Below are 12,472 nucleotides of genomic sequence, written 5' to 3'. Positions count from 1 at the left end.
GTAGGCACAGACTGAGCGGATGGCGAAATATTACACATCCCTCACAAACGATTTTGACATGAAGTCAGGTCATTATTGTGCGACAAGACTGAACAGGATTATCTATTCTGAAACAGCTTTGAATGCGAGAACATTTTAAGTTAACCTGATTTGACACTGACAAAAATAACTTAATTGAATTAATCTACTGAAACTGTTCAGTGTAGAGGAGCATGGTATAAAGTCAAGATAGAATTTTAAAAAATGTTTTTTCTACAGTTCTCAACTAAATGGGAAAAGTTACCAAATCTTTCTCACTCTAAAGAATCACAGCTAATGCTTCTGACAAATCATAATTCTTATTTATGCCAAAACTATATAAATAAGTGTTTTACAGTGTACCAGCAGTGGACAAGCACAAATCATTTGTGCTTGTCCACTGCTGTCCAGCCATTTGTGACAAATGGCTGGGTCTCAGGTGACTTTCTCTTAACAGAAATATAGCACACACTGTAGACAATTAATTGCAACTTAAGGATGCATGTTATTGAAAATCAAAACAACAAGACAGCACAGTTCGTACAATACAAGGAAGGAAAGACAACAGGAAAACCAGCATCATGTTACCCTCAATTATTGAAATTTAGCCAAGAGATATCCAAATCAAAGGTACCTCCAAAACAATAAGGGGCAGCATTATCACTGCTCACTGGATTATTTGCTGTAGCTATTTTTGGCTGAAGCAATTAGCAAGTAGTTCAGTTAGCCAGGGAGCTAAGTGGCACAATTAGCTGACAGGAGTCTGCATGCACCGCAGCCTCAGATGATCAGTCACCATGGTCAACATGACACAGCACAGCAGCCTCCCAGTGAACACAGCTTGACACCAGTCTAGGACAGAACACAGCCTCTGAGGCCCTGTCCACACATTTACTGGTACACTCTAAGAAATGATTCATGGGGTTAGTAAGTATAGCTCAAAATCAAGAGCTTATCCTGCATAAAAAATAAGTTTGTTATGTGTATACATTATAATGAGTTTATAACTTAAAGTGAAACACTCGCCAAAATGCAACCTAGGCTTTTTTTGTGAATGTGTTTGAGTCAAACCTTCATGTAAAAGCATAATTACAACGAAAACGCCACTTTTAAGATTCACCGTAGTTTCGTTTCCGGGTCAAACTCACTTTCAATGGTGTGCAGGGGCAACTTTACGGTAGCATTAAAATCGCTATTTTTAAAACACAAAGAAGACTCGACACAACATGAAACTTTGCTCGTAGTATCACCAGGGTCTCTACACATGAACACGAGCATTGAGAACATCGTTTGTGTACACAGAGTTTACTAAAAAGAAGGTTTTTGAACAACTCACGTTCGTCGTAATTATGCTTTTACATGAAGGTTTGACTCAAACCCATTCACAAAAAAAGCCTAGGTTGCATTTTGGCGAGAGTTTCACTTTAATTTAATAGGTTGGTCTAAATGAAAATAAATAAAATAGTCTTAACTCAATAATACATGCATTTTCAACAGATATTTCTGCCCTAACTTAACATAGAGGTGTATTCAGTTAGCACAACTTAAAAATCCTTGTCCGTGTTTGTTAAAAGCTGAGTACAAGGCTGACCTGCTCGGACATGTTTAGCGTGAACAGACCATGTGTCATGCCTGTTGGAAGCATAAGGTTGGAAGACAACTGAGCAGAGCACAGAGTTGGAGAAATGCGGTTTGCAAACTTTACGGCTTGGTGAGTACAATTTTGACTCGTTTTATTCATAACAGCTAATAACTGCATCAGCAGACAGTACAAGAAATCATTTTACACAACACTAGATGCTTTTTCTCAGTCAGCAGTGGTAATGTGTAAGCTAGCAGTAATGGTAGTAATTCGGTCTAACATTAGTGTTTGTTAAGTTTTGTTTTACAGTGGCAGGTGTTAATTGGCACTAGTTTTCAGTAGTTTTAACTTTGTTTCTTTCAAATGTATTTAAAATTTGTAGTAGTGTTGAAGGTTTGAGCAGCAATAGCTTCATGGCTAGGCCGTTGTAGGTGACTGAGCACACATTCGGTTTGTTAGTCAGCCATTGCAGCAGCAAGTGCAGTCTAAAAACCGCGTTGACAAAGCGAATATTGTTGAGACGCCACAGGAGTGGTCATACCATTATTAAGCTAGTTGTTATAACAGCACGAGTGTGCAATTGCCCACTGCCCATTTCTTTGCAGTAGTTTGCGTGCATTTTCTCTTGTTTTTCATCTTGAATAGTCAAAAACAGTTAAATAAAATTTACTGTACTTAAGTTGCACAAGTTGTAGGCACCACAGCCTTCTGAATGACCTAAATTCAAGTAATTTAAACAGAACCGCTAGTTTTTAAAATGAAGTGGGCCTGTAAAATTTGCAAATTTGAAACACCAAGAAAGACAGATCTGTTAAAGCATTATAGACTTAGACATGGTCATGGTGGAGAATCTCTCCCTTGTCTTTATTGGGAGTGCTATTGCTCATTTAAAACATGGGGCAGCCTGCGAACCCACCTGTCAAGAAGTCACTCCACCCGTGAGACAGTGACATTGTCCACTGTACTGTCATTTAAATGTCCATGTTGCCCCTTAAACACTATCTCCACAGAAAGAGAATACTTTGAGCATATTGGCCGTCATTTAAAGAAACAGGAAACTGTGTGTTGTGTTTTTGAAAATTGTCCTTTCAAAACAAACATTTATGGAACATTTGCTTCTCATAGGAGCCGGAAACACACTCCTCACGCTATTGATGACTTCAAGCCTGAGCTTTTGAAGAGGTATGTCAATCCCCTAAATGCAGGGGACAATCCTGTGGATGAGGGTGATACTGAGGGTGCAGTGAGTGAAGATGCTGAAGATAATGAAATGAGAGAATTGCCTAATTTAATAGAAAAACATGTAGCCCACCTGCTGCTTAAATTGGGCTATTTTATGTTGTAATTTTCCTGATTTATTTTATGAAGGCTACATTTTTGTGTACTATTAAAATGGCAATATACTGTACTGTTACTGTAAGTGAGATGCTGACTGGTGTTTGAATAAACAGTTAGATCATAAAACTGGAATTTCAATGTGTGATTTATTCTGACTTAGATAAATAAGTTCTTATACTAAAGAAAATTAAGGTAACAATTTGCATGGACATTTCTGAGTAGAATGAAAGGAAAAGAAATAAGTTAGAATAACTAAAAGGAGTAATTTTAGCACAATTAAAATGAAGTTGGTTCAACTTAAATAAGCTTGTAGAGGACAAGGCAAATCATGTTGCTTGTACTAAAGTAATTGAGTTGGCCTAACTAGAGAAGTCTTGTGGCATGAACTCAATACTAGCAAAGTTGAAATAACTTAAAAATATCCATGCAAATTGTGACATCAATTTTTTACGTTGAGCCAGCACATCATTTGTTAGAGTGTATTCTATGCATTTTGGCATTCCGTACACGTGTAAATGGACATTGAAAACTGAGCTTTTGGAAAACGCCAGGGTAAGGATATTTAGAAACTCAGTTTTCAGTGTTTACACCTGGACGGGCAGAAACAGTCATTTTTGGAAACGATGACGTAGGTACACGTTTATCATGGTTTGTATCATCACTAGCAAATGTGAATATATGTTATATTGTTTAACATTATATTTAGAAAGACACAAATTGACATTGATAATGCAATGATGGAGAAGAGAGACAAAAACAAGTGCTTACAACATTTTGCTGTTATTTATTGGATTTGTTTATTATTAGATGTAGTACATCTCCCAGCTGAAACTACAGGGCTATCAGACTATCACTTCTTGAGCTACAAAGTGGTATTATGAAACAGGATGGACCAGGACTAACATGCTAACTTCAGTAGACACCTCTGAAACACATTACATAGATGTTTTAGACATAACATCAACACTGTTGTTCTTCACACTATGTTGATGGAGTTACTTCAAGATTCTGGCCATATCTTACATATTGTAAATGAATTGATGCTTTTGTTGGGGCGGCTGTAGCTCAGGAGGTAGAGCGGGTCGTCTAGTAATCGGAAGGTTACCCCTCCACTGCATAACACATTGTTGGTATAATTCTGGACAAGATCAATAAAGAACAACCAACAAGAAACAACAATAAAATAATTGCATATATAATTAAGAATCATTATTTTTCCTGTTTTATTTTTTTTAAGAACAAAAAGAAAGATGGTGTTTCTTTTAAATACTTCTGGAAAATCAGTACCAACAGAAACCCACATATCAGCACAAAAATCTAAATATTATAGCGACCAGTGTCTTATTAAAGGAAACAACCCACCAGTTTTTAGCTGTCTGGGGACAGATGTCTGTTAAAACTGAAAAATAAAACAAAATGAGTCGTACTGTGTATTTAAAGCAACATTAGGTAGAAATTGGCATTTTGTGCAGTTTGGCGCCTGAGAGCAACACCACTGTTGAAAATACAAATCCATGGTCTGTAATAATTTGTCAGACATACTGTAGGTGCTAACTACACACAAAACTAATTATGTCATGATAAAGTTGTCTTGTTTCTGCACTATATAACTTCAGTGAAAAGGATAGGATCACAGAGTTACATACATGTTTACTTCAACACACAACTGATGGGGGCAGAGGGGCTGTAACAGAGACACCGTTCACCCTATTACAAGACACTGTACCATCAAAATGATTTCGAAGCTATTATTTTAAGTTAAAAAGGTTACATAATGCTGCTTTAAAACACATCAGAAAATCATGATAGATCTGACAAAACCCAAAATGACAACTAGTCACCCCCCACCCTTCACTTTACACAAGAAAACAACCTGTTTAACAACTTTGAAATCCAAATGTCCTCCCAGCTCCTAGATGAAGTTGTAAAACCCAAATCTGAGTTGGGTTGAGTCATCAACAATGGACTGGGAGGACATTTCAAAGAAACTGTCCTTCTTACCCTCACCCTTTTCTTTTTATTATTCAGTCAAAATGCTGGCATGCATCAACAGCCAACAGTATGACAGCTTGCATATTAGGTTAAACAGAACTAACCAAAGTTTCTCACTCATACATTTACATAATGGCTCCAAAGCAAACACAGGATATAAGGATAACAAATCTGTCTTTAAAAATGATAATAATAATAATAAAAAGTGATAATCCTGAAGATCATATAGAGAAAGGTGTCATTTGACTGGTGTGTTTGAAAAAGTCCTTCAATATGCACATCTTATACGGCTAGGCCATATGGTTATGACATCATTTATATTATTATTTTTATGATACATAAGATAACTACAATATGACAGTGTGAGGCGAAGTGTTTCACTGTCACACAGTATATTACATCCAGTAGGCAATTTAAGGGGGGGGGGGGACACCTTCCACCTTGCTAGTAAAATTACCAAAATGCCCCCTTGTTAACCCAACCCCCCATATTATTAACACAATATAGTTAATAAATGTTCATATAGTAATTGCCCAGTGCTACACATACAGTATGCAGTTTTTTTCCACTGCTGGTCCACTATTGACAGGAATGATACATGTATGAATCGCATATGCAGAAGAGTCGTTGTAGCACGGCCTCTTAACTTCTTCTGAGTGATTCTGATTGATAACAGCTGGTGACTTTTCTGAACCCACTTTAATAGGGCTTGTTTGATACACCCATTAGACTCAGCCACAATGGGAAAGAGCTCAGCATTGATCTGAAAGAGCACATTATTGATTTGAACAAGTCAGTAAAGTCACTTGGAGCCTTTTCAAAGCAGTTACAGGTCCCAAGATCAACTGTACAAACAACAGTTTGTAAGTATAAAGTGCATGGCACAGTTGTGTCACTGCCACCATCAGGAAAAAAACACAAACTATCCCCTGCTCACCTCAACCTGAGCTGAGAGGCTGCCGTGTTAGAAAGAAGCCCTTGATCCAGACACAGCACCTTAAAGCTGGACTGAAGTTTGCTGCTGATCACATGGACAAAGAAAAAACCTTCTGGAGGAAAACTCTGTGGTCACATGAAACAAAAACTGAGTTGTTTGACCACAATGAGCAGCAATATATCTGGAGGAGAGAAGGTGAGGCCTTTAACCCCAACAACACCACACCTACTGTCAAGCATGGTGCTGGTAGTATTATGCTGTGGGGCTGTTTTGCTGCCAGTGGATCTGCTGCTCTAAAGAAAGTAAATGGAATAATGAAGAAGGAGGATTATCTCCAAATTCTTCAGGAAAACCTCAAACCATCAGCAGAAGATTGGCTCTTGGGTGCAGTTGGGTGTTCCAACAGGACAATGATCCCAAACACACATCAGAAGTGGTAAAGGAATGTTTAAATCAGGTGAGAATTGAGGTGTTGGAATGGCCTTCCAATGGACTTGCCAAAGTCCTGAGTTGAACCCCATCGAGAACATGTGGACTGTGCTGAAGAAACAAGTCTGTGTTTAGTCGAAAGAAAAACTTTCTAGGTCTGAAAGGGGACCATCCAAGGAGCATGTGAATGCCGCATCTGACGGAAACAAGTTAGTGCAAGCCCTCACGGAAGCCATAGAGAATGAATTGTTATGCCTACAGCCAAATCTTTAGAGTGGAAGTTGTTCAGAGCGGTCTGGGTGATTTCCAACCAGACTGAAATCACACTGAAAGGGACATACATACATGGCTTGCTTTGACTAAAGTATTCAGAAACGGGACACACTGTTGTGAAAAAAAGTTTATTAATTTATGAAGAAAATTATAAAAATGAAGATGATAATAATAAATTTCATTTATTATTTTTATTTTTTTATGGCTCAAGGATTGCCCTCTATTGGCCGACCGCCCCTGCTAACTGGAGGGGAGTTGCAGGCTTTAAACCCTGTGTGGGTGTGTCCTTACAGAGTCATGTTGATGATGTCATCCAGGTCATGGTAATTCTAGGGCTAGTTGCTAGGGCTAGGTGAGCCCAGGTGTGAATGGTTGTTAAGCTGTCTGGGAGGGAACTCAGTACTGCATTGTAGGTGGGTGATAAGTAATGTCTTAGGCCACCTCCTCTGTTCAAAGACGGTCGTCTGGCACAACACAGGAGGGCCAACTCCTCAGGTCAAGACTCTGCTGTCCACTTACATCTGAGGGAGAAAAATCATTCCTTTGAGGACAACAATGTAAACATCTTGTCCAGAGAAGACAGATGGTTTGAATGAGGAGTAAAGGAATCCATCTATGTCAAACTGGAACAACTGTCTTTGAGGTCACGTGTGAACTCTGAGTTTCACAATCTCACATGAATGCTGGGTGGGTCAACAGCTCACGTGACCCTAATGACTCTATAAGGACACAACCACACAGGGTTTAAATGACTGGACTATATAAGTTACATTACAACCTATTTCAACAAATGATGTGTTTGTAGTTTCTAGCTGTTTGTACTGTACCAGCAGGCTTAGTGGTCCCATATCATTGTGGGAGATGAGTTTTTGTTTTAAAGAACACGTGGTACTGCTGGATTATCTGTCAAATAAACAGCAGTCCATTATTTGTATAATCTATGGTCTAATAGTTATTATGCTGGTTTGCTTGAGGTGCATCCATGAGCTCAGTCCACAAAAAAAATCTTTAGGATTAACACTGTAAGTTTAAAAGACAAACAATAATGTTGAATTAAGGTGAACAAATCTATAAAGGTTAAACCTAATATCTCTTGATTAAGACACTTACATCAAATGGCCAAGAGCAAATTGTGTAAATCACTTGGCTAAAAAGATTTACCTGATTATAGACAATAAACAAGAATAAGCTGATTGGCATTCAAGGCTCATTTTAATTCCTGGACAAGGATTTGAATATCTTAGTAAGAAAAATAAGTAATACTGTACTTCTTCTAATAGGACATGAACACAGCATTTCAGATGAGAGGAAGCACTATTCAAATCTCTGCCGGAACTCACTGGTCCCTTTCCTTACCATATTTGGCCAACTACAGAGTGCTGACACACACAATGCCACAATGGCAAATGGTCAAAATCTACATTACTGATGGCTTAACAGCCTGGCAGTGGATAAAGTAAAGAAGTGTACATTTTAACCACCACAAATTGTACTGGTCTAACTGGTATCATGGCACAAATGATAATGCGTGCTCCAGGCTCATGCCAGGGCAAGAGCATACAGTGGGAACATCACTTTATCATAACCATCATTATTCAATGGTAAAGTAATATTAAATTAACATTTAGTTAATAGTTATTTCACTGTTAACAATGATGCTTTATAAACCATTTATTAAACAACTGTTTATCGTAAAGTTGCAACCCATGTTCATAACACTTTGAAAGCCAAAAATTGGAACCGATATACGTTTACAGGAAAAATAAACATCTTAGTCTCAAAGTCAAGAATAAGCCAGTGATGGAACAACAACTACAATTTACTCAAGTACTACTTATGTACAATTTGGAGATACTTTGCTTCAGTATTTCCATTTTCTGCTACTTAATACTTTTACTCCACTTCATGTATTTGATAACTAGCAAGCATATTCAGTTATTTAGTGCTGATCAGCCATTATTCTTGACATCAGTGTTGTGCACACTGTGACCATAGAGTGGTGACAAAAATACTGTATTTTTAAAAAATACATATTTTATCAGCAATTAGACACAAAAATCACCAGTAACGATAATTGTAAAAATGCTGAATATTGTCCTCAATAATCAGCTAGACTGATAATCAGTCTACCCCTAACATATACTGTGTAGTTCATCCATAAACATTATTAAGATGGTCTTTATAGAAATGCAACTGATGTTTAGAAACCTTTACAATTACTTAATAAATGTTTTACAAAGCATTGTCATTGCTGTTAACAGTCAGATAACTATTTACTAAAGTTTTAATTAACTATTCATTTACCATTAATGATGGTCACTATTAAGTGTTACCACACTTCTTTAAAAAAAGAAAAAGAAACACCTGGGCCCTAATTGCATAGTTTTGGCTATCATTCCAATCATGTACATGAAAACATTTCACTCACTATATTTTATGAGCTCAGGGAACACAAGTCCAAACCATCAATCCACTGAACTGTTCTGAAAATAAAATTTTATATTCAACTACAGTAAACACAATCAATCTAGAACCAGGATGTAGTCTCTAGACCATGTGGGTGTTTAACTTCCACTTCCAGCTTCCTGATTTTGACACTTTAGAATTGTCTGATGGCTTATGTGGTTGGTCTCAACTCCAAGCCCACAGCAAATCTCTATTGCCCCTACATCTGAGCACTGAAGTAGATTATACAATGTTGACAGAGCTGATAGGAATAATAGCTGAAACTAAAAGTTTTGTTTTCTACAAAACACTTAATTTAAAGCTGTCTGTCAGACCCATGCAAAACATGGTCCTGATAAATGACCACTACCACTACCACAACCATCCCAAACCCCAACTACCTAATTCTAAAAAATTCCAAACCCATTTTACAAAAATAAGAGCTGACAGTAAAAATGTAGAGCTCAGTTATTTGTTCAACATTTAACGCTGACTGGAGTGACGGATACGTGTTACTGTGGATGTAATCTGAGTTCAGCAATGAGTAAAGACAAACAAGTTGACTGACAATTAAGCAGTGCAATAAGTGCTTTCATCACTAGTCTATGCAAATACCAAGAACTGGACACTGGGTACAGATTTAAGCTGCAAACACAGCAGGTACTGGGTGTTCGCACTGAAAACAGCCAACAACATGTGTTGGTGAAACAGGTGAAACAAACATATACAACTCAGGAAGGCCAAATGGAGTTAAAGATCCACGAGTCTGAAGGCTTATTAGACTCCAAAACACTGCACAGCAGTTTATTATGCCATGAGGCAGGATTTTACTATTCTGGATATGTTTTATGAAGACAATCATCTCAACTATTTCCTGCTAGAACCCTGTACGTCAGCACCCTCACTGTGCCAATACAGAGACCTCAAAGTTGATATTAGATGGTAACAATTGTCTCTTTGATGTTCCTGTAAGAATCATCCATTCATTTAGTTTTGTACAACTGATCTACTAACTGTTGTAGTTGCATTAAACCTGTATTGAATCTGTGTTTTTGATGTTTTAGATTGTTACTGAGCTACAAAGCTAAATGAATAGATGATTCTAGACGATGAGTCAATGATGCTTTATACATTATCTGCATAAACAGCACTGATTTTTCCATTGTTTTGTAAACTAATGACAAGCCTTTGAGTCACTGAGCCTGTGTTTGACTTGGGACCACCACTGTCTGGCATACATAGAGCATTCACACACACACACACACACATTAACATACTGACAGCTTTAGTGAAACACACACAGTAACAGGTCCTGAGAGGAGAGAGAGGCATTCATTTGAAGGCTGACTTAAGGTCATTGAAGGCAGCGCGTCTCTGTTTCTGCTCCTCAGCCTGCTTCTTCTTGGCCTCCTGTTCCTGGCGGATCTCCGCCTCAAACCGGTTGGACTCACTGATGGCATGGACCTGTCCCACAGAAAAACACAGAACAGTCAGGTGATGGAGAGTAGCCACAATGGAGCTGCTCAGCCATAAACTGGGAATCAGCTCAAAGACCTGTGGGCGGTACAGGTCCTGACATGCCAGGCTGATGGTCGGCAGTTGGTGAGCATCTGTGGCCCTAGTTTGTTGCAGTGTGTCCCGCTTGTTGGCAACTTTTCAGCGGACTGAGCACATTCAATCGGTGGTCAAGTTAAGTCAATTTCTATTTAGCAGTTCTAGACCATACTCAGCCCGTCAGTGAGAGGAATCACACTTATTGGCTGTTCAGCTAAGCAAATCAGTAAACTAGAAGAGGAACAGAAAAAGAAAGAAAAGAAATAAGAGAAAGCCCCTTTAGCTTGTTGCTGCAGTATCCACAATTTTAACCATTTATAGAACACACCATTATGATAAACCTTGCATCCTGGTCGTTAATTGCAAGAAAATTTGTTTTTTAATCTGTGGATCTGGACAAACAATCACTAGTAGGGCTGGCATGCTAGTTGCAGAGCAAGATAGCAGTTTCTCCTTTTTTGTTTAAAATGGCAGTTGGCAAACTGCATTGAGGTGCATTACCACCACCCTCTGGATCAGGGGGCTTAAAGTTCACAACATTACATCGATCAGCGCTGATAATTCTTGACAGTGTCCCAGTTAGTTTATTAACAAATACTAGTTGTAGCTTGGTGGTTGATTTGGTGTTGTTGCAGCAGAAAGCATCATGCCATGATGATTGAGATATGCAAACATGCCGCAGATCGTGACCAAAATGGTGACCAGCAGTTTTTTTTTCTGTCTTGATAGCGAGTTTCCTTTTATGATTATTTCAATACCGATTTATTCTTCACAATCTAGCATTATCAGGGATAAAATATGGTGTGTCCCCTGGATGCATGGATAGTGAGTTCAACTCACTAGCAGGGGGCTATTACAGCATTTCCCATAAATAAACTGGGCTCTGGCAGCCCACTATAGTCTCACAATGATCCGAAAAGTGCCACCTCCCTCTCCTATCAAAGCGGTTTGTCAATGTTTACAACTTCAATGCGGCAAAACTATCTTAGCCACGAAAAAACTTCATGAAAAAGACCACCTATCAGCTGTCCATTTCTCTCGTGTCTGTCTAGCTAACCTAGCTGGCCAGTGCAGCTCTTGGTCTGTTTTTTTATTTACCAGCCACGTCCAGCACTGTTCTTTGACTTTGTGCCTGACAAACGTGAGATTGAAACACAACTCACTTTATTTATTACGTTTGATAAATGCTGACAGTGTTTATGAACTGCAGAACAGGTGCTGATATGCACACGCATGGAACAAAATGCACATTTTCCAGCAGAAACCTTGCCCAGAAAGACAACACAATGTATAACCAAGATGGCACTCCTCAGCTCATAGTTTTAAAACCAGACAATGATTATCTGGTCTCTCAGTAAAGGTTTAGTTTCAACTCTGGACTTCTACAAGATGGAAAGCAATGGTTTGATATTGACTATAGCCTAAAGGCTTGTAACATTTTATATATATATATATATTGTATCCTCTATTATGAAATGTAATTAATTATAATTATTTTTTATTATAAGGATAAGAGAGTTTAGCTAATGAATGGATGGATGGACAATAACCCTTTAACAAAAGGTTAGAAATAAGAGTAAAAACAGGACAACTTTTTTGCCTGCAGATCCACAGGTTTTGGACATGCAACAAATATGTGTATGACATGATAGGACAGAAGAGCGTATGACAGATCAAAGTTCATAAATCCCCCAAGAACTTAACATTACTGAAATGTACGATGTTGCTTATTAGTGCAACCAGTTAAGCAGCTAAATCAATTTCTGAAGTGGCGATGTGAACTGAAAGACAACATTTTATTACCCAGTTATACAATGTGCGATGCATGATGTTTGGAGGTTATTAAATAAGACTTTTAGAAGTTATACGCTTATTTGGCCATTCATTTGTCATTCACATTATCA

At 38.1% G+C, this 12,472-nt stretch overlaps 1 protein-coding gene across 1 annotated transcript in view; it reads right to left on the bottom strand.

The window, feature by feature from the left end:
* Positions 1–7,762: 7,762 nt before the first annotated feature.
* The window catches only part of efhd2 (EF-hand domain family, member D2), a 12,297-nt gene continuing 7,587 nt past the window's right edge, over positions 7,763–12,472 (bottom strand). Inside the window, exon 4 of the mRNA XM_073469536.1 lies at positions 7,763–10,478. Coding sequence (XP_073325637.1) covers positions 10,347–10,478 — 132 coding nt within the window. The 3' untranslated portion in view covers positions 7,763–10,346. The remainder of the gene's footprint in view (positions 10,479–12,472) is intronic.

This window comes from Pagrus major, chromosome 7 (genome assembly GCF_040436345.1).
Source record: "Pagrus major chromosome 7, Pma_NU_1.0".
Classification (NCBI taxonomy): Eukaryota; Metazoa; Chordata; class Actinopteri; order Spariformes; family Sparidae; genus Pagrus; species Pagrus major.
Note: the sequence above shows the minus strand (reverse complement) of the source record. Positions and strands in the feature narration are given on the sequence as shown.